The sequence below is a fragment of the Colletotrichum truncatum genome (assembly GCF_014235925.2).
Source record: "Colletotrichum truncatum strain CMES1059 chromosome Unknown Contig_0001, whole genome shotgun sequence".
NCBI lineage: Eukaryota > Fungi > Ascomycota > Sordariomycetes > Glomerellales > Glomerellaceae > Colletotrichum > Colletotrichum truncatum.
Window position 1 is genome coordinate 258,065 of NW_027222398.1, and position 26,815 is coordinate 284,879.

At 51.1% G+C, this 26,815-nt stretch overlaps 7 protein-coding genes across 7 annotated transcripts; 4 read left to right on the top strand and 3 right to left on the bottom strand.

Annotated features, from left to right (window-relative positions):
• Nucleotides 1-4,656: 4,656 nt before the first annotated feature.
• Nucleotides 4,657-8,459, top strand: CTRU02_200063 (miz zinc finger protein; the record flags this gene model as incomplete). Its single annotated transcript, XM_036723180.1, has 2 exons — nt 4,657-4,976; nt 5,054-8,459. 2 exons carry the CDS (start codon nt 4,657-4,659, stop codon nt 8,457-8,459), a joined length of 3,726 nt encoding a protein of 1,241 aa, XP_036584969.1.
• Nucleotides 8,460-9,829: 1,370 nt separating this feature from the next.
• CTRU02_200064 (arrestin) lies at nt 9,830-11,506 on the top strand (the record flags this gene model as incomplete). The annotated part of the gene is made up of 1 exon (XM_036723181.1): nt 9,830-11,506. The coding sequence occupies one exon, from the start codon at nt 9,830-9,832 to the stop codon at nt 11,504-11,506; it is 1,677 nt and encodes a 558-aa protein (XP_036584970.1).
• A 1,662-nt stretch (nt 11,507-13,168) lies between these two features.
• On the bottom strand, nt 13,169-14,326 carry CTRU02_200065 (triacylglycerol lipase; the record flags this gene model as incomplete). The annotated part of the gene is made up of 2 exons (XM_036723182.2): nt 13,169-13,982; nt 14,265-14,326. 2 exons carry the CDS (start codon nt 14,324-14,326, stop codon nt 13,169-13,171), a joined length of 876 nt encoding a protein of 291 aa, XP_036584971.2.
• A 2,101-nt stretch (nt 14,327-16,427) lies between these two features.
• On the top strand, nt 16,428-17,741 carry CTRU02_200066 (rta1 domain-containing protein; the record flags this gene model as incomplete). Its single annotated transcript, XM_036723183.1, has 3 exons — nt 16,428-16,889; nt 16,942-17,089; nt 17,146-17,741. 3 exons carry the CDS (start codon nt 16,428-16,430, stop codon nt 17,739-17,741), a joined length of 1,206 nt encoding a protein of 401 aa, XP_036584972.1.
• A 281-nt stretch (nt 17,742-18,022) lies between these two features.
• Nucleotides 18,023-18,727, bottom strand: CTRU02_200067 (rhomboid family protein; the record flags this gene model as incomplete). The annotated part of the gene is made up of 1 exon (XM_036723184.1): nt 18,023-18,727. One exon carries the CDS (start codon nt 18,725-18,727, stop codon nt 18,023-18,025), a length of 705 nt encoding a protein of 234 aa, XP_036584973.1.
• Nucleotides 18,728-19,936: 1,209 nt separating this feature from the next.
• On the bottom strand, nt 19,937-21,386 carry CTRU02_200068 (uncharacterized protein; the record flags this gene model as incomplete). Its single annotated transcript, XM_070203636.1, has 5 exons — nt 19,937-20,375; nt 20,445-20,856; nt 20,914-21,004; nt 21,060-21,164; nt 21,213-21,386. The coding sequence occupies 5 exons, from the start codon at nt 21,384-21,386 to the stop codon at nt 19,937-19,939; spliced, it is 1,221 nt and encodes a 406-aa protein (XP_070062218.1).
• A 1,717-nt stretch (nt 21,387-23,103) lies between these two features.
• On the top strand, nt 23,104-23,811 carry CTRU02_200069 (uncharacterized protein; the record flags this gene model as incomplete). Its single annotated transcript, XM_036723186.1, has 1 exon — nt 23,104-23,811. One exon carries the CDS (start codon nt 23,104-23,106, stop codon nt 23,809-23,811), a length of 708 nt encoding a protein of 235 aa, XP_036584975.1.
• Between the last annotated feature and the right edge of the window lie 3,004 nt (nt 23,812-26,815).

Here is a 26,815-nt window from a genome sequence, read left to right on the forward strand (position 1 = left end):
TTTTTATTGTTATTTTTTCTTCTTGTCCCTTCTTCCTTCCTTCGAGTGGTTGTGCTGTATGATTTCCCCCGCCTCTTCGGTACCTCTTTCTTTCTCTCGGCGTTGGCTGAGCTGACTGCCTAATGGACTACCGATAAAATGTGGCGAAGGGTGTTTAAAAAAAAAAAAAAAAGGGTCGTAGGTCGGTACGGTCGGTCGAGCAGAAGCACAAGTAGAAGTTGGAGATTGGAGTTGCTTAAGGCAGCGCTGTGAGATGTGATTGGGAGGATTGAGAGGACACTGAATTGGCGTGGAGGGATGCTATTGGATCATTACAACGCAAAGGTAAGGTGCATAGACATTGCAATTGCTGGGCATGCGGTGGAGAAGAACGGACGAAGGGTGACGGTCCACGTTCAGGTCCAGGAGCCGCTGCTGCACACTGCACCTGCACCCGCATCCAGTGCCTGCAGATTCCGCTGCTGGCCTGTTGACTGGGGTACCTGCCGTCGGCTTAGGGTGCGCCTCAAAGGTGTTTGTCTAAGTCGCTGCCCTCCAGGTGTCTTGGCCGTTGTCTTGGATGCCGAGTTGACTGTCGTGGAGAAGGGGTAGGTGTACCATGTGTGGTCGAGGCCAAGGTCGGTCCTCTCTCGGCGCCCTTGAAAGCACCCCCACGGTCGAAGTCTAAATGCAGTTGCCCCACGGGACAAATGGCCGGTTTTCTGCAAAAATAAACCAAAAATCCAAATATCTTGGGTCGAAGAAACGCACAGAGCCGGAAACGTCGAGGGAGGAACGCCAGTTAGGGTTCCGGGTTGGGATTGGTAGAAGCAACCAACGATTGGGCAAGTGAAGTGCGCTGAAGGCGACGCTTGTGTGGCCTGGGAAACCGAGGACAGTGTGCCTTGGTATTTGATCTCTCACCGAAGGAATGGAAGAAGCCCCAAAGAAGGAAGGGCCGTCAGCGGTGGCCCGTGTGACGAAGCCGGTGATACGATGGGTTATGGGGAATGGTGTCCGTGGACTGGTCCTGCACCTTCGCGATCAGACACAAGCTCAGAAGCTCGGAGCTTCGCGCTGAGGAGCTGGTGACGGCCGGGCGGATTGTCGTCGGGGAGATGTGCCACGTGGACCTTGAGAGTTGATGGGCAACGACACGGCGTAATCTGCAGGGGGGAAATATCCGGAAAAGAAGCGGCAAGGTATGCCTTTTTTTTTTTTTTTTTCACAAGATATTGTTCAGCTGGGGGGAGAAACAGAGCAAATCTTGGGACACAAAACAAAGAGTGTTGTTATTTTGCAGGCGCTCTAAGACGAGGAAGACGTGTGTAGATAAAGAAAAGCCTCTGGTCGACAACCTACAACTATGACAGGCAAACGAGGCGTCTTTAGCTAAAGCCAACGGGCCCAAAGGTAGATAGATGCTGGATGGGCGGCAAGCTAAACAAGTCAGGCAAAGTCCACCACCACCCCCCAAAAAAAAAGGCAATTCCAAACTGTAGGTTGAAGTGAAGCTTGAGGTGATCTGGTTGTAAAGGTAGAAGAGCACTCAATCCTCACGCTGTTCTTACTCTACTCTGTTGCTCTATCTCTGGCTGGGCGGGCTCCTTAACAGCCGTGATATTGAACTCTGACAAGGTGCCGTGTCTGTCACTGGACATGTGGACGAGTTTGTTGGCGTCCGGAAACGACGGCAAAATTTGATAGAGTTCATCATTGCAAGATGCACATGGCGAATGAGTTTACAGACGGCGAGAACGCGTTCCTCACGGCCTGACACCATCCCAAATTTCCTGACGCATTTCTCAAGGTGCTGCGTTTCGTTTCGTCAGCTTCGAACCTCTTGGATTTCGCTGTCTTTATGATCACTACCTCGCTCCGAATCTCTTCATCTCACACACGCTTACGTCTCCCGCGTTTCTTATGTTGCTAGGATACGCATGCCCGTCCCATCCATTGCGCAGACGACCGAACGGACGTTCATGTCCATCCGTAATCCTGCATCCTTACCTCGGGCCACCAACGGTGCTCTCGCGCCGTCACCGGTTTCGCCACAACCATAGTCAGACTGAACACGCACTACCAAGACCCCAAAATAAGCAGGGCGTTCCCTCATCGTTGCGGTGCGAGAGGGGGCGAGTGATCGCATCTTGTACCGGCTGGTTCCCCCGGCCTAGCAAGGGTGGCCCGGAACAGGAAAGCCGGGCCCCTCAGCAAACAGACCAATTAATCTGTCCATGCAGGTCGGTTAACCTCAGCCTGCAAGGTGATGCTGGCCTTACCAATGCAACTAATCTGCTTACTTTTTTTCGGGCTTGGGCGCGTCCCGCTCGAATCACGACAAACTGGCGAAATTGACAAGCCAGGGCAGGCCGGGAAGAATACAAACTTTCGTTTTGACAAAAATCTTGGACTCCACAGTCTGATGATGACTGACAAAGCGTGAAAATTTGGGAAACATTTTTTTTTTCCGGCGTAAGTATCTATACGGAGTACGTAGTATGTGCTTAATAGATTGTGATATTTCAGCTTACCTAATATACGATCCAGTTGGTTTGTTGAACCCATGCATCCAAAACATTCCCCCCTCTAATAAGCACCTTGATCGAGGCTAATAGAAAGGGACCATCGGGGGGCGTTTCCACAAGTGGCTAACCTGACCTACTGCGTAGTAGACCTTGTCAGATATCACCTGTTCACTGCCAAGCAAAGCTCCGTATTCGTCGACAACAGTGTACTTACTATTCAGGCCCAAGCCTCCAGCATTTTTCAGTGTAAAATACGAGCTTCAGCTAGGATAATTTCAAATCCAGTAGACGACCGACGTGCACTGAAGGACAAAAAAAAAAGACAAAAAAAAGGACTATTATGTGGCTCACGATCCGCTGGTGGATAGAGGGTAACTGTCAAAGGAAAGAATAAAATAACGTGTTATCATTGGCAAGCAAACAAGCTGACAGGAGAAAGGATAAAGATCACAGAGGGATGCTCTCCCTTTGTGTCTTGGCAGGGAGGTTGCTGTCAACTGCGAGCCAAAAATTGCATGCTGAGAACTCAAAGTAATGACAATCACAATGGCAATTACAATAACGGAAGCCTGCGAGAAAACAATTTTGGGAAAGTAAGTCGCATTATAGGCCACTATAGCGAGAAGAGATATTTGCTGCCGCGGTAAGCCACTTTGGCAGTACAAACAGCGCAATTGGATCTGTTGCTGTTGTACCACTCACGTAGGGGCTGCATAGCACACACTGTGAAGCACCAACTCGGCTGATGGGTACGGTGCTGGGGATAACAATGCTGATGATGCTCAGCCATAATTGGTCCCTGGAATATATATAAAAAAGAAAAAGAAAGAAAAAGTGACTGTTGCTTCATTGTTGTCACTACTGACATACCAGGTAGTGCTGTTGTCGTTTCTTTTTCCATCCAATGTCGTCCGTAATCAGCTAAGTGCATTATCGGATTTTGCGACAACACCCACCTCAGAACAAACATACAGCTTATTGGGCAATAGGCTAATGGGTTGAAGCTGCATGCTGCCGAAAGACATATCTTCCATTGCCAGTAACGCATCTTGTTGGTGCAAACAGCTGAATGCAGCCCTCAAGCGACGGCCATTACCCGGAAGTGAGGACCTTGCAATGCACATATTCGTAGACAGATGCAGTTTACATAAAAAGAGTCCTTTCTCAGATTCACTTCAGGACTGCAGCGATCGTCTGGGAACAACTCCATAATCCACTAACATCCCGGCTTCGGAAGGCGACGCTAGTCCCCAGTTAGGTTTCGCCCCGTGGTGCCCGCCATACGCTATATCGGATCTGGAATAGTGTGTGTCCACCATCCACCAAGGCTCCCCGGTTCTTACCTTAGCATGCCTGCCCAGCAAACACATCTCTCCTCCATCCCACCCTAATTGTTGTGTCTTGGTCAAGTACCTCACTCTTTGCAATCGTCTAGTCTTGACGCTCTGGCGCACGTACCCTGCCACTACCACATCTCGCCCTTCGACGATCATCAGAATATCCAACCTCTCAACGACATTGAGTGCATTTCAGAGCACATCGCCGGAACGCGCTTTTCGAGTTTCGTTGTTATCTTTCTGCCAGCTCGGCCAAAGACCCTGCCGACCACCTCCCCGCCTCTCAAACGAATCACGTCTCGAGACAGAAAAAGGTGGACGGCATACTGGGTTCGTGGCTTGCTGGGAAGCTTCAGGTCGCGACGAGGCCTAGAGCTCATCCAACAAACCATTTGAGCAGCACCTTCCCGCGACACTCGGCTGCCCGCCCCTCGCTCCACTCCGGTGACAACATCTACACCACCTCCACAGCTACATACAGTGCAAGAAGAGACGGAGGACATCGTTGCTCTCGAGCGCTCCTTCTCCCAGTGCGGCAGCCAAAGCGACAAGCCTTACCTTCCCCCGATACCAGACGATTTTCTTTTCTACTCGCAGACTGCAAGAGCGCTCCTGCTGTAATTACCCGCAGATAGTTTAAGTTCTTTCGACAAGTAGGGACTTCGTCCTCATGGTGCGCATCCATCCCTGTCCTGAATCTTTTTCTCACTTCACCGTCGTTAACCAAGATGCCGTCCAGTCTCGTCGAAGGTTCTCATCCGACACTGCCGCGTCGTCGCCGCAAGCCCCGTAAATCGCACAACTCCCGCAACATGCCTCCAGGGGCCCAGCAAAATTCAGCCGGCGCCTTTGTGGCGGGTGCGCAAGTCGCTGCTTCGAATCAGACACTCAACGCGTGGATGGGCGGTCGTCAGCTGTCATGGATGACTTCACAAAATTCGACGCCGGCTCCGAAAAACCGTCAGAAGGATTCTAGCCGTGTTGGAGGACCTTCGTCCCGTATCCATGGACAACCCTCCTCCAACAACCCTCTGGACTCGAACCCTCCGAATCACGGCAGCGTCCCCACGCTACATACAAGACTTACCGAAGCCTCGCCAGATAGTGCGGTTGAGTCTGGCAAACAAATACCGTAAGCCCCCCTCCGCGAAACGTTCTAAATTATGTATACACTCAGGCCGTGGTCTTCTTTTTCTGACCTCTTCACAGTGATTGTGCAGCTGCTCTCCCTTCGCCAGCCCCTACTGACCAACCAAGTCCACCTACAGCAACGTCAAATCAGCCCTACCAGACCCGAGATTCAGAAGCCCGAAGCCCTGGCATAGCCCACAGCCAGACTCCTGGGCAGCGGAGCGTCACAACAGCCAGTCTAGCCAGACTCTCTACACAAGACCAACTAGCGACTGGTCATCCTCAGACGAGTTTAAAACCTGATGTCAGGAGCCCTGATCTGGCCCAGACTGGCCGAGAGCCATCCAAAGCAGATAGGCATTCCGAGTTGAGGTTCGTTCTTAACGAGGATGATGGCGGAGCCCGCCTCTCTACGGCATCTCCATCTCTTCAAAGCAGAGCCACAAACCAGTCTCCCGTCGTTTCAAATACTAGACTGCCGAGCACACCCAACCTGTCATTTATGCCAGAACTACGGCCCAGCCGAAGTCGCGATGCAGCTCCTGTAGTCTCGGATCTTGCCCAACCATCAGCTGCCCAGCTGGCTTTTCCCCAGCATAGTTCTGCGGCGCAAATACCTGGCCAAGGACATGAAGTCAGGCGGCAGGCCCCCGAACAGTCTCCGTTCAGCCTTAACTTGGACTGTTTACGCCAGCAGGCAATGTCCAGCCAGCTGGACAAAATTGTTCAGCTTTGCGGTGGCCCACTAAATCTTCCTGCCGATAATACAACAGGACCTAGGCTCAGGTTACTCAGAGACGCTGTGAATAGGAGCGATTACTTCTACATCGTGCTGCACCAGATTCTTTGTGTGTGGTCTTTCCGCAAGGAATGGGTACATGCCGCCCTTAACCTTGATCACGCCGTGATAGAAGGAGCGCTGAATGTTCTACAAAACACCCTAAGAAAAAACGACAATATGCTGCGAGATCATACTCTATTGTTCGCCAATTTCCCTGAATCTCCGACCTCAGGCTTGTGGAGATCTGAGTTTTATCACAAATACATCGGAGACGTCGCTGCATTTTTACACTGTCTTCATCACCAGTGGAACAGGGTTTTGATTCCTAGCATGAGGCCCAAAACTGGCAGGGGCTATCCGATTCTTGCAAGCGAGCTACATCTTCAGCTAAGGCTTCGGTCTCCTGTCCTTGAACCGGTATTTTTTACCGTGACACGGAGACATATGGGTATCCCAGATGGCCCCGTTGCCGATAAAATGGCGGAAATATTTCAAAAGGATTTGCAAACCGACTACGCCAAAATGCCAGAGCGTGATCAGGGTAGGGCAAGGGTTGAATTAATCAACAGATACAAGCAGCTTGCGTTCGGAGTTCAATCATCTCAGACTTCGCCAGTACCGGCCGTGCAGCCGCTTGTTCAGCCAGGCATCGCTATGTTACCGACCATGGGAAGACAGCAACAAATGGTGGACCCGTCAAGGCAGTTTTCTTCTGGACATCCTACTATCCAGAATGCGGTTACAGGCCAGCTTGCTCCCCGCCCGGCATTCGGCATGCGTACTTCTTCATCTGCTCAGCACTCTATTGACTACCCAAACAACTTGATGCCAATGCCAGCGCAGCTCACACTACGCAGCAATAATCACATTACCTCTGGCGGTGAAATGCAGACAGCTTTGCAGTCACACAGGATGCCCATCCCGGTAATTGGAGGTTATTTCAATCAGCCGATGACTCCTGCAGGCTCCCCACATCATACCAATGCACAACTACCAAGTATCTCGAAAATGATCCAGACTCCAGGTCATGTATCGTCGGTGCTGCAAGCACCTTCTGGGGGCATTCCAGTACAGTTAGCAACGGTCACTTCACCTACACAGTCGACTGCTGCACCGGGATTCCAACATGCCTTCCCTCCCAATGGTGGTTTCCAAGGACCACAAGCTCATCCGGGTCAACACGTGCCTCACCAGCAAACTCGGCACGCACACCAGATACGCCAAGTGAATCAAGCGAATCATCAGCATCAGGGCCATGCAATGGTACCAACAAATTTCCCCAGTATGATGTCGCCTCGGGCACACCAGATTTCACAACTGCCTGTCTCCCAAAGTAACTTTCATCAACTTCGGCCAGTTTACGTTGAAAATATGCTTCCTCAAGTGCTCTCTGCCTCCCAAGCAAAATCCGGTCGGCATAGAACGTCAAGGCCAAAGGGGGCATTGTTTCGGCCACCACAGCAGCATATCCCCCTCGACCAAATGCCTCACAGTCCTTGGGAACCGAAGGCTTTGGCCATGGCACTCCACCAAGCGGACGTGCGCAGCCCTAGACGAGTGCCACGAGAACTTCCATTGAAGGATGATCTGTTGCCACGAGAGAGATACTATCAATCAATCAGAAATCTTGCAGTAGGCCCAGTTGCAACCAGACCGCGCCATGAACTGCACCGTTTGGTCTTCACCGTTCCTGATGGAGATTTTGACAAGGTTTCCTCGCCTCGGCTTCCGATAGGCGAGCAGATTCCCGTCTCGGAATATTTCAATGGATCCCTACGATATCGTCTCCGTTTGTGCGAACTGCCCCTTTGTGAATCACAGCAACAAACGGTACCGGAAACCATCTGGGCTGTGGCCCAAACTTACTGGCCTGATCACATCTCCATCATAGTCAACAACCAAGCCATGAAAATTCGCCGAAAACAACACAACGGACAACATCAGCCGGTGGAACTGACTCCGTTTGTTTCTCGAGGCGTCAATACCATATCAGTCGGTATATCACCGCAATCCTGTGCCCAGAGAAAAGCAAATACGACTTATTTCATGGCGGTTGAGATCATTGAAACACTGAACCACCAGAGCATCCTTGACATGGTATTGAAATCGGGCGTCATATCTGCGGACACGACTAGACAGTCCATTCAAAACCGTTTGAAACCTGTGCGAGGGGAAGACGACGATGATGTCGCTGTTGTCGATAGCGATCTCAGCATCGATCTGGCTGATCCGTTCAGTTCCACCATTTTCAGGGTTCCGGTTCGTGGCGTAACATGCACGCACATGGAATGCTTTGATCTGGGTTATTGGTTGCAAACGAGGCCAGCTAAGCCAGTATGCACATTACATTCATCTGGTGATGCTTGCCGCCGCGGTTGCAGCAATTCTGACATGGGCCCTGAGCCATCTTTGGTGGACAAATGGAAATGCCCCCTCTGCGACGGGGATGCTCGACCTTACAGCCTTCGGATGGATAGTTTCATGGCAGACGTTCGGACGAAGCTCGAGAAAGACGGAAACCTCAACACGAAAACAATATATGTAGCAGCTGATGGGACATGGAGGCCCAAGGTTGAAGAGGCAAGTGACGAGGATGAGGATGAGGATGATGAGGAAGGCGATGAAATGCCCCCAGCAAAGCGAAACAAGACCGGCCCGCTACATCCAGAGACGACAGCGGTGGAAATCATTGAACTGGATTGAACAAGTAGGAATAGGTTTGGAATGGGTAAAGGGGGGGGGGGGGGGGGGGGGGGGGAATGACCGCAGCATATAAATCAGGCGTTTAGGAGCCCCCTCGAGGCGTTGTTTAAAGGGGGTGGGTTTTTCTTTTCTTTCTCTTTTGTGCTTGGGCGTGGGCGAATTGGAATGATACCACCTGCAATATCTGGGGGTTTTTGGAGATAGGCCATGGGGGTGAGGGCCGACGACAAGACGAATGTCATCTTAGCTGGCTCGTGCCCGCTTTCTGGATGAAACACAGAGGGGGGAGTCTAGGATGTTGCTCCTGTGGTTTGGATGACGCAAACCGCAGCACGTAATGATGGCTCAAGATAATCATTGTACACCGAGACGTATAATAATATGCACATACTATAGAGGCGTACATGTCAGGGTATGAGCTAGTTCTAGTCTTGAATCCGAAGATGCCGGTTTGGGAATGTTGCCTTGTCGTCTGGTGAAGGCCAAGTGCCGAAAGGTCAGGCACAACAAGCGCGGTAGGAACGGATAGAAATAAACGGCTTGGCATCGGCGTCTATTTAAGGTGCAACCGAAGTCGGCAGGGCCGGCACCCAAAAAAAAAAAAAAAAAAAAAAAAAAGCACAGGTAGAGAGACAGGCAGGTACGCTGGGAAGGAATGGTGATTGGGCCGAAGTACAATGACATCAACCGTGCGAGTGAGCTTTTGGCTGACGCATACGTACCTCACTTTTCATTGACATCGACTCACCTCATCCCATCCAGTCTCTAATTGCTTGATCCGCCGTCCGGACTCTATGCTGTATTTGTTTGCACAAGCTTTACCACTGTAGCTTAGCTTGAGCTTGCGCCTCACAGAGTGCTGGGGGGCGAGTAAATTGAGGCAAGGCTCAAGAGCAGTCAATTACGACTGCTTTCAACCGAATCATTCAGCTCCAGCGACGAGGCTTGGAAGGAAGCTAAGCCACGCGTCTACGTCGCCTTTCTGGCCGTCGATACTGGGGCCCCGTCACGCAGACAGTCTCAGACTCTTGGCTCTGTTGGCCTTTCCAATGACCCTCACTTCATTTCTAAAGGGCACATGGAATAATTGAACTCAGCTTTCCCCTCACTCACACAACTTTGCTACCTCACACAACCCGGTGCGCAAAAATACTCCACCCCACTCTGCCCCTCCCTCCCAACACACAAGCTCCCGCACGTTGCGGTACGCTCTTTTTGGTGAGGCAAGTTTGTTTGATGCGGTTGTCCGTCACAGGTCCTTTACCGACACACCTATTTTTGACGACAGCAGCGTGCGCAAGAGGACGCGTGCTCGCTACACCACGGCACGGCGGAAGAGAAGCCACTAAAAAGTGGATTGAGCGGACACCATGTCTATCAGGATAGCGCTCGAGAACCAGCCCGAGTTCTACACCAACCTCGACTCAGTCGCCGGCCGCGTCGTGCTGCACCTGAGTCGCCCGGAGCACATTGGCGGCATCATCGTCAAGCTTGAGGGAGAATCCAAGACGGCCCTGGGCTTGCCGCAGAACTACGATGAACGAAACAGCAATCCGCGCCCGCTGCTCCCGCCTGGAGGTGGACCGGGGAGCATTGCTAGCGAGAATCATAAGATTCTCTATCAGGTAGCACAGGTCTTTCCCACCTACGAGGAAGACCTCGGAGGCAGTTCGGCCATGAGCGGGAGCTACATGGTCCAGGGCGGTCAGCACGAGTTTCCCTTCAGGTTTAAGCTGCCCATCAACAACGCTTGCAGTGACCCGGTGGCCATGTCCAAGATTGGTGGAATCGGCGGTATGGGAGGCTTCGGCGCGGGCATCGGACCCTTCGGACTCGGTGGGGCCAGGGTCATGGACGGAAGTAAGCAGCTCTTTCTTCAGCACGTCACCAAGACTCTGCCTCCGTCCTTCACCGGATTTCCTCGCCAAGCCGAGGTCCGCTACTACCTCAAAGTCACCATTCAACGGCCTGGTTTTCTGAAGGAGAACTGGCGGTACCAGATCGGCTTCAAGTTCATGCCCATCGAGCCGCCGCGGCCTCCCAAAACTTCGCAAGAGGCATATGCCCGCCGGCCCTTCACTTTCAAACCTCGGCCGCAAGGTCTGCAGAAGAAGAAGAGCTCACTCTTTGGTTCCAGTAAAGACGACAGCCCCAGCAATAGTGACAACGTAGTCCCGCCCTCCATCGAGCTCTCTGCACGTTTACCACATCCCTCCATCCTAACATGCAATCAGCCGCTGCCTCTCCGGCTCATAGCCAAGAAGCTCATCCCCTCGCATGAACAAGTCTATCTTACATCGATCCAAATTGAGCTCATCGGCAAGACCCACGTACGATGCCACGACCTTTTTAACACGGAGGTGAGCAGATGGGTCGTCGTGACGCAAACAGGCCTAAGCACACCCCTACTTGATGAGCCGACCTCAGACGACCTGACCCACGAGTCCGTCATCCCGGACGAGCTCTGGCGCAATATCCCGCTCCCCAACACCGTCGCTCCCAGCTTCGTGGCCTGCAACCTACAACGACACTACGAGCTAGATATCCAATTGGGGCTTTGCTGGGGTAAGCCCCCTTCCACGCGGACATTCTTGGGGTCGTCGAAGGACAACCCGGCAGCGCAGACCATCTTCCTCCCGTTGCACTTCTCCAAGATACAAGTGTACTCCGGCATCGCGCCGCCACCGCAGCTCCTCGAGGCCCTTGCGCAACAGGCAAACCGCCCTGCACAGGCGACGATGAACAGGCCACCGAGACTACCGCCACGCACGTCGCAGTCTGCGACTGTGACACCTACGAACGCGCAGATGGGGCGTGGGCAGCAACAGCAGCAGCAACAGCAGCAACAGCACCCGCCTGCGGCGGCACCACAATATGATCCATTGTATCCACCTCAGATGGGTACACCGGGCGCCGCATCGTTCGACGATGCTCCGCCGAGCTATGACGAGGCCATGGCTGCGGGTGCGTCGGGGCCGGAGGAGAGGCCGGCATATAGCGGCGTTACGAACGAGAATGCGCCGAGTCAGATCCCGGAGAAGAGCTAGGCTGCAGTTGCGTTCAATTGAAATTCCCACCGGTTGAAGCGTTTGATGTTAAAGGTGTGAGCGAGCGAGAGCAGCAATAGGTTGGCGGTTGATTATAATGAATAATGCTGATACGAATGCCCCTGAGAAAACTGAGAAAGGAATAGAGTAGAACACAGTTTCTTCAAGATGAGCGGAAGGAAAGAGAGGGGAGGGTATGGTTCTGCTGTGTGGGGTGACTGAAGCTGTGACTTTTGTAATACCTTTTGTCATTAGGTCTTAATAGGAAAACACAATGAACAGTACTGTTCTATAGTTCCTCTCATGTGTTTCCCGTGGTGTGGATGCGAAGAGTGAGTTCGCGAGGTTTAGGTGAGGCATCACGATGGTATCACATCAGCGAATGTATGCGACCAACACCCTCCAAACGATGCTCTCTTTCTATAGCACTTCTAAAGCGGAGGGGGACATCTACCGCAGAGCTCCAGGCAGAATCAAGAAAGGGAAACAGATGTCCGGGTGATTAACAGACAACACCATTTCGCCAGGAGGAGGACATGCCTGGGGGGGAGGCCCGGGGGGAGGGGGGGGGGGGGGGGGTTGGACGAGTTATGGTACAGGCGGGTAGATGAACGCTAAGTGACGGGTGTGTCATAAAATGCCAACCCCCCTGGCGATCTATCACACGCAAATCCGAGTCAATCGGAAAGAGAGAGCAACAAATCAAACCGAAGGGATTGAAAACTTGGACGAAAAGAAAAAAAAAAAACAAGGCCAGTTCGGGAGGAAGCGTCCGCCCGTCTGCCCGCTCTCTCCATCACACGCAACCAGGACCAGAAAGAAAATCAAAGGTTCGCACATACATAACGAACATCCACACACAAAAACACGCATCTTTTCCCACAAAGAGAAATCGACAACCCCTGTCTGCATTTCGTGATATTGGTTACTGCTCCTGCAGATGTTCCTAAACCTCTTTCTGTGTGCTCCAACCGAGAATCGAAATCGACAGTGGAGAAAGAAGTGAGAGGGAGGGAGGGGTGTGTGTGTGTGTGTGTGTGTGAGAAAGAGCGGTGCTTGATCAAGCTTCTTTGTTGGTAATTATCAGCCGGGGGGTTGGTTTGAAGTGCATCTGACCAATCAGACGACGACGACGAGGCTTTTGGGGTCGAGGACGCTGTTGGTGGTGGTCTGGCATGGCGCGCATTTGTCTCGTGCCCACCTGACCGGCATCTCATGCACACACAGGCACACACGAGAAGCATGTAAGGTCGATTGAGGCCGGTTGAGTCTAGGCATGCTTAAGATATGTTTTGTTTGTCTGGGAGTGGAAGGGGTCATCGGCCTAGTTGTTACCATGAGGGCTTGACTGTGCGACACGGGATTCCGAGTCTTTCCCGGTTGTGCCGTGGATCGCTCAAGAGGGGGTAGAGGGGGGGCTGGCAAGATGTTTTACGGCGCGGTTTACTGGATCCTTGTATCTGTTGGTGCTCCTCATGCTACATGCTGTTGATTAATAAACGCGAACGAGATCTGCCGGCTGATTTCCCGTCATCCTTGTTCCTCGTTCCTGTTCTATATGGCTCTGTAACCAGACGCCGCATACCAACATATCGTACAATTTGTAGTAAATGTACATGGACATCTGGTCTCACAGATTAAACCCAGCCAATCTCGTATACTTTACAGCCCCTCTTTAGCCAGCATGTCGGCGATGTCAAGGTAAAAGGCAACGGCGTTGAACGTTCTCGTCTGCCCTGACCATACCTGCCTGAGCGTCCACTTCAGCCGGTTCGACCAGTTGATCAGGTCCAAGTGGCTCACGTCGACCAGTGTTCCCTTGTAGTCGCCCCACCGACTGCTCGAGACACTTACCAACCCGTCGTTCGCGCCCTCAACCTCCTTCAGAATACGATGACTCTGCCGGAAGGGGCTGAGAAGTGGGGGTGTGCTGGTGCAAGCGCCATAGCTGAAATACCTCACATTCTCGTTGTCGGGTGTCTTGGGGTTGAACTCGCCCTCCATGTACTCTCTCGTTAGTTGCCCAAAGGCCTTCGTGCCTAATCCAGCCCGCTCGATGAGCCCGTACAAATTAGCGAGCTTGATGGGCCCTTGGCCGTTAAGCAGGTAATCAGCAAAAGCGCTCCCACGGTGCGGCGTGGCGACCGTTACCAAGCTCAGCACGTCAACATTGGCGGGCTTGAGATGGGAGATCATGTAGCGGGCGTCAAGGCCGCCCATGGAGTGCGCGATAATGTTGACAGCGCGACCACCGGCCTTGGCGGCGATGTCGGCGCCCAGCTTCGCGGCGCGTTCCTCGATGGAGCCCGAAGGAGGAACGGCGGCCGTGATCACCGCGGGGGCACCCGCGAGGGCCTGCAAGGCGTCTGATATGCCGTGCCAGTAGTGGATTGGGGGCACGTAGGAGCCGAGACGCAGCTCGGCGAAGCCCATCAGCCCGTGGGCGAGCACGATGGGGTACTTTGGGGTATCTGCTCTGTGTGTTAGTGATGGGGTGGGTGGGTGGAACCTTCGAAGAGATGGTTGCGTGTATTGGGGGCGAAAGGGGACAGGAGGAAGAGGAGAAGGATGAGGAAAAAGGAAAGTGATCGGAAGGGTGTGGTACCATAGTGCTCTCTCACGACGGCAAACTCGTCCGATATCTCTTTACCTAGGTCTTTCAACCTCGGATCACTATCGTCTTTGGACTTAAAGGGTGTGGCGGATAGGTAGCGTGTTCCCCGGTCCGCTAGAGGGTGAAGAGACGCGACTGGCGCACGGGTAGAAAGAAATAGTGGCGGCACGCGAGGGGGGCGGCGGCGACAGCACCTCGCCAGACATGCGCTCATCGCATGGAGAATGAGGAGCTGGTGGGACGAGTTCCCTCCTCTCTCTCTCTCTCTCGCTTTCACTCTCTCTTTCCCCGACGGAGGAGTTTCTACCGGTGACCGGTCGTCAATAAGGTGTGATGGATGTCTCGGTTGGCTGGCGGGACAGGCTTTAAGCGTGTAAGTGGGTTGTGAGCAAACAATCTGGACTGGCAGGAAACGAAAGAAGAAACGCGGGCTGCGAATGTGTCTTTGGATGCCAAGACGTTTAAGCGCCCGGCTTTTGACGTCATGCAGGCTATTGCGAGAAAGGGTTAGCGCGATCGGGGGTCTGTCGGCCGAGGATCCACCGACCACAGCGGCCACTAGAACTACACTACATAGTACACTAAAGCACTAGGGGAACTAAGATACGGGATCCGTACCGGCATCCTTGGGGGGGCAGGGTGAATGGGTACCAGTTAATTAGTGGACAGGTTCTTTCTGCATAATCCACATTGGCCAGAGCTTCTTCTCCAGACTCTGGATCTACACCTACGTCTCTCACCGGGGGGTGGATGAGGTGCACGGGGGCCCAGGGCTGTCAGCACCAGGGATTAATTAGCAATGGAACTTGTTGGTTGGGCCGCAGTGCCAATACCCTACCTATCTCGTCAGTGGTCTTGTTATTTGTTTGTTTGTTTCTTCATCTCTTGGCAACTGTTGAGGAAAGCTGCATCATGCAGCTGCAGTGCCTGATGTGCGGTGCGTGCCTGTGTGCACACACAGCTTGTAGCACTGCACCTGCCTTGACAGGACCAAATCTCGGGTGTCGGGTGTGGCGGGTGTTACGATCTACCTTCCTTCTTCCTGCCTCTCTCTGTCTCTCTCTTCCCCCTTCTTCTTCCCTCCATTATGCAGTCTCATGTCTCTCTCTCTCTCTCTGTATGTGTGTGATGGGTTGGTAATATCCGTGCCAGGCAACACACACAAGCTCATCCCAGGCATCATTCTTCCAATCCACCATACATACACGCGAACACCTACACCCCCGGTCAACAGGTTGATCTTGCTCGCAAATGACATCCGGGTGTTGGCAGTCTTCCCCGCTTCCAGGCCACGTCTTCTGATTGTTCTAGCCCCCAAACTGGCAACTGGCCCAGCCCGTCCCACCCATAATATGCGGCGTAGCAAGCTTGACCTCAAAGCACTGGATGATAGCGAACATTGTTGTTTCTCCAGAGCTAGGCTGTAGGGCAGATGAGAGGTGACGACTCGCATCTCCATTGGAGGAGTCCCTTGCTCACCGGCTGACATGGACCAGCATGGGCTCACAAGATGACCAGCCAATGTAACCTCTTCACCTGCGCCGCCCGTTGGATAAACAGGCCGCAGCCGCCAGCCGTCTCTTACCTATTGGCCCGTGACCTCTCATGGAGGGTCTTGATCTGCAAGCTTTCCAACATTTTCCACGGCTGAACCGTTCTGCTGGGACGGCCTTCCCCTCGTCCACCCGCCCTTGTCTGCTTGCCCGCTTTTCCCCGTCTGCTTGCTCTTTGACCATGACACTGAACCTCTCATTGCTTCATGGCTGGAAAGTGCGTGCTTATCGGATTTATTGAATACCAAAAAAAAAACTGCACATTTGCATCTGACGGTGGCGTTTTGAAGGCTCGGCAAAGTCCCTTTGCCCCGTCCTGCTTTTCGCTTTAGACCAATACCTTCCCAAGCTTCTTCTCGTCGGAAGGTTGACTGAAGAAAATTCCTGTTGGTACAACGTCTCTTCCGAAGTGGATGTGTCCATATCGGATGCAACTGCGGAAGCTGGTGGTGTGCCCGTTTGAATTGACCCTGGCCTATCCTGCGTGAACCACGCATCTCGTCGGACCGCCTCCCTCATCGCATGTCCGCCCCCCACAATCGTCCGTATCTTCCAACCATACTGCCCACTGCAGATCGAGCCTGCGGGAATGCTTGAATGTTTGCCTACGTTGCTCAGGCTCCTCTGCCAATGTATATATCCCAAAAAAAGCCCCGACACGCTCCTTTGTCTCCCCTTTTTCCCTCTAGGCATGCCCGACCAAACAATGGTAAAGGGACCACCACTGTCGCCTGTCAAGTGAGACGAAGACACAATGACAGGCGACTGTACAGCGCATACCTGCCCCTTCGATGGTGGCTTTCTCAGTTACTCGCCATCGGCAGTCGGTAGCGCCATCTTCTTGGCGGCTTTTGCGCTGTTGGCGCCGCTGACCTTCTATCAAGGCTACCGATTCAAGACACCTCTCTTCGCTTCTACCCTAACCACAGGAATCCTCTTGGAGGTCTTGGGTTTTGCCGGGAGGTTGACCCTTCGAAATAACGTTGCCAGCCAAACGTCCTTTTCTCTGTGGCTTCTCGGCACAATTCTAGGACCAACCCTGATCGCCGCGGCTCTTTGCCAAGTCTTGCCTCACGTCGTCTCTCTGTATGGCCTTGGTATCGGCTTTACCCAGCCTAGAGTCGCCGGGTTGTTGTTGGTCTTCGCATTGTTACTTGCCATTGCGTTGGAAATAGCTGGTGTCGTTGCCGCCGTCTTTGGACTAAGCGGCGTTCAAGTATGAAATTTCCGTCTGCAGCCTAGTTTTCGATACTGACGAGTTGTGGCAGACAACTACCATTCTTCTTGCCGGGCTGGTTGTCCAGACTGCAGCTCTGTTGTTGTTCGTCGGTTTGTACCTCTGGTTCACACAAAAGGCCCCGGACCCAAAACACATAGCCGTGTACCAGGCACCTCGATTTAGGCATTTCGTGAAGGGTAAGTAAAACTTGCGTCTGATAATGTCTTTCACCGAGCTGACAAATTTCCTCAAGTTATGCCTCCGGTCGCTGTTGTCTTGATCGCACACTCCATCTACCGCCTCGTCGAGTATGGAGCAGGTCTCGATGGCCCTCTGGCGCGGACAGAGATCGCATCTTTGGTGATCAGCGGGGCATTGCCATTGCTGGTGTGCATAGTTCTATGTATTTACCACCCAGGTGCTGCTTTTGGACGGGCCTGGGGCCTCACATCCCCCAATTTTCGTCCTCAGTCTATACGGTCTCGCCGTAGTCAAGGATCGACACCTCTCCATTCACCAACTGCGCCGTGGGACAAGCACAAGGGTCCCCGTCAGCCAGGATTCACAGCCTCGAGGTTTCCGGACAGCAAGATATCACCTGTTGGTGTCGGGCCAGTTCCTTTGCGTGATTCTACCATGGCCAGCAAGGTCGCTGGAAGCCCTGGCGAAAGATCTATTACTTATCCGAGCCCAATAGCTGAAAGCTACACAAGGGGAGCCGTGGAAGCGACATGTAAACCCATCTCTCCCTCTCGAAAGACGCAGCAGATGCATCCGTCGTCGATGGCAAATCAAAACAACAAGAGGTCGAGTCAAAACCCTATGGTGAACAGCGAGGAATTGTGGTAGGATGGAATCGGCATTGGGTTGGGCTTCTTTGCAAGCGGGGAATGGCAAGCCTTAACGGGGTATGCTCTCGTTATGGTAGCGCGGCGTTCATTGATATTGGTCGGAATATTTGCTCTTCATACCGGAAAACTCCAATCCGGCTTATAACTTGGGTGGCTAGAGTTGATCTCAGTTTTGGTAGTCATGGTCTGTTTGTACTGCTTCGGGATGACCCTGTGACAATCCATCGTGATACTCGTCATGTGCAGAGCTACTAGCCCGTCGAGGCATCTTTTGATACTTCATGGGTTCCAACACCTCATAGACTTCCTCACCATAGCGTATGCTAAACCAAAGAGCGCGCCACCTAGATGTCCAGCATGTCCCACGCCAGTTTCACTCTCGATGCCGAGGCAGATGGCGTCCAAGGCAAACATACCCACAAGGACGGTGCGTAGGGGCAGCACCACTTCTGTTCCAGAAAGACGGACTTTCATCGTGGGAAACATAACAGCCAGCGCCGTTCCAAGGCCAGTCAGAATGCCGCTTGCCCCGACAGCCGTGCTCCCCGAGTTGCTTTTCCTCGTACGTGGACGGCGTGCGTTGAGGACGTAGGTCATGCTGGCCGCAATGCCGCTTCCTAGTGCGAGAATGGCGAATCTAAGAGGCGATATTCCCAGCATGTAGAGGTTCTCGGCGTATGTGTTGTATGTAGACAGGTTGACGAACAGATGCAACGGCTGAATGTGACTGAAAGCGGATGTGATAAGGGTAAGTGGGTGGAGGTTGTATGGTCTAAGCATGAAGTTTTTGTGTAAAAAGTCGGATAGGCGTCTACGGTTGAATGGAAGCCATAATGAGGCAAATGCAGGGTGAAGGACAAGCAGCCAGGCGAGATGGATGGCAACGTTGACCGTGGGGACGCCGTAGAAGATGACAGTCCACACTGGACCTAGAGATTTGGGATCCATCCGTCCCAAGTACCGAAGACTGGAAAATGACGCCATGTTCGATTTTGTCGACTTTGTCGATTTTATAGAGATATGGCTTGACGATTGTCCAGGAAGGTATACGTATGCGATGGGGTTGCAGAACCAAAACAGCCAAAAACACTACTACTTCACGATAAACATAAAGGTTTAAAGAAAAAAAGAATGGAAAGCTTCTAGCTTTTTGGTCAAAGCCAGATTGTTTTATGAAGTTACTGTCCTTCGGCGCTTTAATTAAGTCGGTTTTCGAAAGCTCTGGTTGCAAGGTTGTGAGGCAAGGCAATAAATTGTTGTGTCAGCAAAAGTCACCCTCGAAAACTAAAAGAGTGCCGAGGCAATTGTGCACGGACCTGGGGATTGGTTGGTCCGAGCTTAGGCTCCAGATGGCGAGCCGCAAAAGGAACTGGTTACTTAGTGCATGGACCTTCCATGTTCTGCTCACGCAACACTCACACCTGGTCGTTCTTTCTCCTATGTCTCGAAGACAGCGTTAAACCAAACATTAGGAAACACCACTGAGGCCTTTGACGACCAGTGTGTTAACACACAGTCCATACATCATCTTGGGCAACAATCATTGTGATGAAGACTATTACCACAGCCGTGCACATGTTTTTGTGACAAATGCAGACATCTCGAGACGAAATTGATAGGTTTTTGGGCGAGGAAGCGATCCGTGACCAATGCAAATGGTCATATGAGTAAAGAAGAAATATATAAGGCTTTGATACATCAAATTCAAGCTAGATTGAATACGGTAGATGACGATAAGACCAATAGATCCAACTTGGCTATACAACGTAGATTCCTTCACAGTACTAAGGTAGCTTAATCACATAGTTAGCAGTATGTGATACTGAAATAACAGGAAGCTCTTAGCGAAGCAGTACTCTAAATCACTTGGTTGTCAGAGCTTAAATATACTCATACAATACAAAAGATGTATCTGTGCCATCCAACGAATGATGATCTTTCAACACTTAGGTTCATCCGGAGTAGTCCAGCAGTTGGTTTGAATGTTGACTCGGAGCTTGCACAGACACACGTCCTCGCACTTCTAAGTAGAAGTGGCTCCTCTAGATTCTAGACCAGATTCTGGAGCAATATCACGGTTTGCGGTTGTGATGTTGTGATCCATGAAAAGACTTTTACATTCTTCTCTGAACTCAAATTGGCGAGATTGTGTTATCATATAAAAGCTCAATATCCTTCCTTTAATATCTGAGACTATGCTTCTCCCCTGCTGAGACGTCGGTTGGTCTCACTGAGTGTGACTTGGACGTTGATTGCAGTGCTTGTTTGCTTGTAAGTATGCTCCTCGTCACCTTTTTCCAAGTCAACCATTTCGAAATGTCTACTTTGGCCGCTGTGATGCTCGTTCTGCCCACTAGCAGCATGTACCTGAGATTTGGCACCGACGTCCTCATACTGGACGTTTCCGAATGCACTCGACCGGTACCCAGAAATGCTACCCATCTTCGAGTCGTCCGTTGACCCAGCCATACTACCTTTACCAGCAGTGAAAGTTGAATCGGGTCTTTTGCCCAAGCGCTTCGCATATGATCCTCGCCGTAGAAGGTATTGCAGTGCTGGTAAACATCCGACCCAAAAACCAGCATGCAGTTCGGCGTCAGTCCAAGCAGAGACAGGAACCATTTTATACGTCCTGAAACGAGTGAGCCAATACGCTTCAGGGTTTACCACCTCAAGCAAGACGTTGATAACTAGTACTTACCCGTTAACACTGTAGTCTGTCGTGCTGATGAGGGCGAACCTGACGATGCCAGCGACGACGGCGAATATGCCTAATAAGAAGACAGGGAGAAGTTGGGCAGCCTCAACGCCTATTCTGACATATTTTGTAACTGCCCATAAAGGGAAACCGATGAGCATACAGTCGACAAAAATGTACGTGATAGCATGAGCGAGAAATAACGACTGCTCTTCGTGTACCGTTTTGCATTGCCGCCATTTGCTGGCATAATTGAACACATCGCTATACACCTTGATCAGCTGAGAAAAGGAGTATCTGAACCAGGAAATGTAATACGGTAACGCCATGCATTCAGTCAGCACGAAAAAAAAACCCGTCAGACTGGTGACGACGACGATAAGAGCAAGAGCGTAAATGCTCCAGACATACATCCCTGTCAAGAATGTCAACGAAAGACATATTCAATGCTTATCTGACGAAGTGGACGCACTGCTTTTGTTCAGACGAGAGATAACAGTCAAGATGTATAGTCGCACAGCACCTGATGCAAAGAAATACACCAGTTCTAGGATGGCAAGACGCTAATCGCATGTGGTCAGTTCATGAACCTAATGGTCGGCTTGGTGAATTCTGAACCTTGAAAAACTCCGAAAACGTATCTGGGGATATATCTTCGATTTGAGCGCCAGTGCCATAGTGCGTATTATCGATCTCAAGTGCGGACATAGCAATGCAGAATGCCTGTATTGTACGTCAATAACCATCTCAAACAAGGTTCTGTTGATTTACCCATGCTAATATGGCCACCAGGTCCACCCAGCCCAGTTTCTTGATTATTGTTTTCCGAACATACAGTCTCAACAACATCAAAATTATTGAGACGATGAGCAAAACTATGTTCAGGTAGTAGATATAGTGTCCCATAGAGTTTGGGTGCCATAGCAACGAGGTACCAGAAGCCATTATGTTGTTCCTGGTTTCTTCGACCAACCTGTAGACACTTTGTGTATGTTGCGAAAGAATCTGGTGTAATCTATCCTACACAAGGACCGGAGACTGAGGACTCCTTCGGCTATACGACAGTCGGGGGTTTGGTTTTTGAATAATCTCTTGTTACTCCGAGCCTAATTCGCTCCAGGAACGCCAAGTATGAAAAGATTCGAGATATAAGAGATCCCTTAGAGGTAAAAGGTACGCCGGATCCAATCAATAGCGATAGTTGAACAAATAAAAGGAAGCTTCCCCCCCCCAAAGTCTGGAACAAGAGAAACCCCGATCCCGATTATCGTCTCAGAGGACTGGAGAAATAATCTGCCAAACAATTCTGGAAGGACCCCGATTCTAGACATATGAGCGGTCTTGAAGAGTGATTCAAATCCACAAAGAAGGGTCAGACACACGGTCGATTTTGCGCTAAATTCTCCGCAAGCATGGAGTATGGGGGATCAGTTTTGAGGTCCTAGGAAAGAGTGGCGTTCTCATGGATCTACGCCACATCAACTGCATCCATCTTGAGGGGAAAGTACAGCGCCATGGTCTGGGAAACCGCTTCTGCTACCAAGTGTCGTCAGTCACAGAAGCCGAATGAATCACCCGCTCACGGTATGTCTCAGGCCAGGAGGCCCTTGATTGAATCTCAGGAGAAACGTGGCTATTGTCCTCTTAATCTATGCTAATAGTTGATCGCTTGGCAGTGGGTGGTTGTGGTGAGAGTTCGGCCCGGAACTTACCACGCAGTCGACGTTCCCGTCGTAGTGTAGATTTCAACATGTGCAGCCACAATGAAGATCTCCACGGTATCGCGCCGTGGATTATGTCAAAATATGACTACCGTATTTTATCTAGACAGAGGTATGAATGATCAGAGCTTCCAAAGGTTGCGCACGACCCCGAATATCAAGACATGGCGGATGCTCTTGCTCGTCGAATCGCGCAATCTGATATTTCCCCATGTTCTCCCTTGTTTACATTTTGGTCAACTAGTATTGCGACCTCTATTATTTCAAGCTCGTCTGTGATTTTCAAAACGACCCTTAAGTGACTACCTTAGGCGAAGGAAAGCCCATGATCAAATTTGTAGAGTGTAGTCACCAGCCAGTATAGAGCTAACCAAGTATGGTCAGACAACGTCAGTATTTTAGCCACCTTCTTGAAGTTCCGACATCTCACATTTTGTATTTGAGATTTGCCTTCATTTGCGCTGCCTTGGCATGGCTTATCCCTTGACAGCCACAGAGGTCGTTGATTCACCCAATAATTCACCTGCCGGTGCCACATTGCTGCATTGAACCTTTGCTCACTACTAAATGCTGTTACATAGCCGGCTCTGCTAATCGCTTCTCTGTTTTATTAGATACGAACCATTTTTCATACCTACAGATTGAAACTTCCCGTTGATGGGAGCTGGATTGAATAGGCCACCTCTTTCTTTGTTCGGCTGGCGCTGATCTGAGATTAGAGCTCCTCCCTAAAGCTACCACTTATCTTTAAACCATTGCATCCTTTGTCGATTTCACCAAACAGTATCTGGATTGATGCTGAAAGGGTACATTGTTACAATTGAGCTGCTTCCAGAGCACAATTGAGTTTCGAATTGGAACCCTGCGAAAACATTGGCCTCGCAGGGAAAGGAAAGAATAGGGAAGAACCCCTCCCAACGCCACGTCTTAGAGGCAGTACGATGTCACACCACCACCACGGCCGTTTTCATCCAACTTTAACAGCAAAATACATTCCTGCAAACCAAAATACGCGCCGTTTCAAGACAAGTATCGACTTCCATTCACCAATGAGTCCTCGCTCGAAATCCGATTTGGCTATAGTCACACAGACCGTCAACGCCTTGTTGCTACGCACATTCGCTCTCCTCCAGACACCACTGTCTAGCACAACCCTCCGGCTAGCGCTGCAAAATGCCAACGCGGCCTTAGAAACAGCGACGAAATCACGGCGTTTCGATCTTGAGCCACGAGCTCACCTCTACCGCGGGCACGTCCTTCGCGCCTGGGGCCGCTGGCGTGCTGCGTGGCAGGCCTATATCCGCGCGGCCAGCGTGAAGGGTATTGGATTCTCAGATGCCGATGTCGAGAGTCTAACGCGGGAGTGTTGGCAGATGATGAGAGCACAACAGCAGTATAATTCAAGCTGGAAGGAAATCCTGGTGGAGAAGAAAGTGATCAAGTCAGGTCTGTTTGAGAGAGATGAAGCGACGTTTGATGAGCCTCGCAATGAAGACATTGAGACACATTCTGATGGTTACATCGAGGGCATGTATATACTACTAAACGAGAACGGTGAAGTCGTCGGCAGTCGCGAGAGTCTGCCCGACTTGAGATCTGTACGAGGTAGAGGGTCTGTTCATCGGTCTTCAATATCGATATCGAGATGAGAGAACAGTAAACGCTGGTGCAGCAAGGCCAACAGGGCAACTATGATACGAAAGACCATAGTTTTCATAGTGTGCCGGAAGACAAATCACGATGAATTAGGTTCGGTTTAAGCCCTCGATTGTCTGCCATCCCTAATTACCCAGTCTTTGTTGATGCAAAGTCAGTATAATTCATTTGCTTGAATGCATGGTATATTCCATTGTTGATTATGACTAGGTGCTACACACATTGAAGTCTAAGACTCTTCTGGGTAACTTGCATACTAGATGTGCCTTCATCTTATTTCCTTGGCGAAGCATTGCAGTCAAAGTAAATCATGTGGTCGGGAAATATTTTGATTGCCAAAGTTAATAGTCTAGAAAAACCTCTGAGATGATCCAGAGTCATCTCTTCTGTCCGTTATTAAACGACCTTTACTTTTGTCACTCGTGATACTGCCCAATCGGCTCTCATCTCGAAAGGTTTACGCACGAACTATGCCGAAGGACTGCGGAATGGAAAGCTTCAGAAATGAAGTGGCCAGGGAGGAGGATGACCTCCAGCGAAACAGTCACTCACCGCCGACTGGCCATAATGGCCCTTCTAGTCTTGGAGCAGGTAATCCCAGAGAGGCCACTGTTGATCCTGATCCGCAGTTCAGAGGCCGTAGGTCTAACGGTGATGTGCCTTCTGTTTTCCCAGTCGGCCGAGAGGCATTTCAGAGAAACAACATGGCCTCCTCACCGCTCCCTGCCCCGACTCCTAGACGTGTAGCCGCATTATCCGACATTATCAGTCCTCTTGAAGTTGATGATGGCTCAATTCTTAATATCTCTCCCCCTCCAAGACTCGAGAATCGGCCTCACAACCAGAGAATTGACTCCAATGTCCTTTCCTCAGAAGCTGCGGCGAGCTCTGAAGTGGCCTCATCCGTTTCTTGGAAAGGAGATGCCAAAAAGTCTCACAGTCCAGCTCGAATTCACGATGGTGGCGCCCGAGAAAGCCATCCCGATGTTCTTGAGGCCAGTCAGAGCGATGACCGAAGCTGTCTGCCTTCATCCAGACAGAGCGATGAACGCCACCCACAGCCCACCACCCCTCCTCAAATACCAAACAGTCAAACAACTCCCCCTAAATTACCGACCTCAGAGGTCACAAGCGTTCTAAGACAGCCTTTCGAGTCCGATCGAACTCCTGAAAACCCTCGTCGCCCATTGCCACCGCTTCCACATCAGGCATCAGAGCAAACAAATCTTGTTACGGAGCCCTTTCCTCAGCTTGGTACGATTATCAGACCAAACAGATCAAAATATGAGTTTTGCACCGAAAATTCACCGGAAAAGTCCCCGCCCAAGAGAAAACGTTTCGAATCAGACGTCCGTAAGCTCATTCCAACACGTTCTGCCAGCGATGTTTGGCAGGCTCCTGGTCCCAAGTCTATTTCGCCTCAAGCCGTATCTACCCTTGAATATCAAGCAACCCTTAGAACTTTGACTCGAAGCGCCTCTGTAACTTCACCACAAACACCATCTATCCCTTCCCTCCGAATCCATGAGGCTCTTGCTCAATCACCAGATTCCCAGAAAGAAGACAAGCAAACACACACAGCCCAACCCCAGACCAAAAACACATCCTTGCCAGATCCCGATACGCCAACCCTTAAAGCGTACAAAACTGAACCTCCTCGCATCGGTCCTGGCTTTGACAACCACCCTGTCCGCGTTCCTTCCCCTGGCGCACCAAATCGCCCCCACCTGTTTATCCGTCCGAATTCCCTGACTGACACTGAAATTTGTGTTATCAAAGAGCAGTACATCTCCATTTTCAGACTCACACCAGATGCTTCCGAATCCCTGCTCTCGAAGGCGCACCGCTACCCAGAATACACTCGAGACAAGGCCGCCGAGCTGCGTAAGATGGACTTCGAGCAGCGTACGGGCGAAAGCATTTCCGACGAGGACTACTACTCCATCTTTGACCTGGAAACATCGACAGATGGCATGATCTCCGCACTTCTTGAGTGGATGCAGGGGCGAGAGTGGGTGAAGGCGCCATTTGTCAACCGGATGATCCACCAAATTGGACGATTAATGTACACATCTTTCCAAGAGGAAGCAAGACTGAGACAACGAAGACAGATGGAGTGTACCCTCCTTCAACGCAAGCTTGAAGACTGCGAAAAGAGGTGTTCTGCGAAGAGAGGGTCTACAGGACTGGACATCAATAATGAGAAATTCACTGCTATTCGAACTATGCGGGAGGTTTTGCAAAAAGCGAATGAAGTCACTGAGATAGAGAACGACTTGATTCGCACGAACAAGGGCAAATGGGTCAATGCCGAAGAAATTGCTGAGGAAGTCAAGATCAGCCTTGACAAATGGAAGCCCTTATATGAAGACTTCATGTGGTCGTTGGATGAACGCCAACGACTTGATGATGTAATTGAAAGCAAGAACACGGTTCTGATTGAAGACCTCGGTCGTCTGAGAGAGGCTGATTTGGACATCGAGAGGGGCTGCCAGAATTTTCATAACTGGCTTCTGAACAGAACCGAGAATCTTGTGAGTTGGATCCGGGTTGACAAAGAAGAAGATGGAAAGACTATTAAAAAGCTGAAAGTAATCCATGAGGAGCTAAAGGCAGTGGAGGGGACCTTGGGTGACTCTCTTCAAGACTTAAAGCGGATCGCCGACTTCCAACACCAGACACGCAAGTTACGAGCCAGGTCGATGGTCAATGAGGTGGACAGAATGCCCGAGCCTACCATTCCTGACATCACCGACGAGGTTAACTCCAATTACGCGGAACCAGACGTGTCGAGAAGCCATTCGCCAAGCCTTTCAATGCCAAACTCTCCGTTGCAGACTGCCACCGAAACTTTCAACGCAAAGGCTGGCCTTCCTAGCCAACTAGTAATTAAGCAGAAGGAAGCGGAATTCGAGGATTCCAAGTCTGAGTGCGTCACCTGCCGTTCGTTGGAGCAGCAACACCACGAGAAAGACAAAAAGCTCCGAGAGCAGAAGA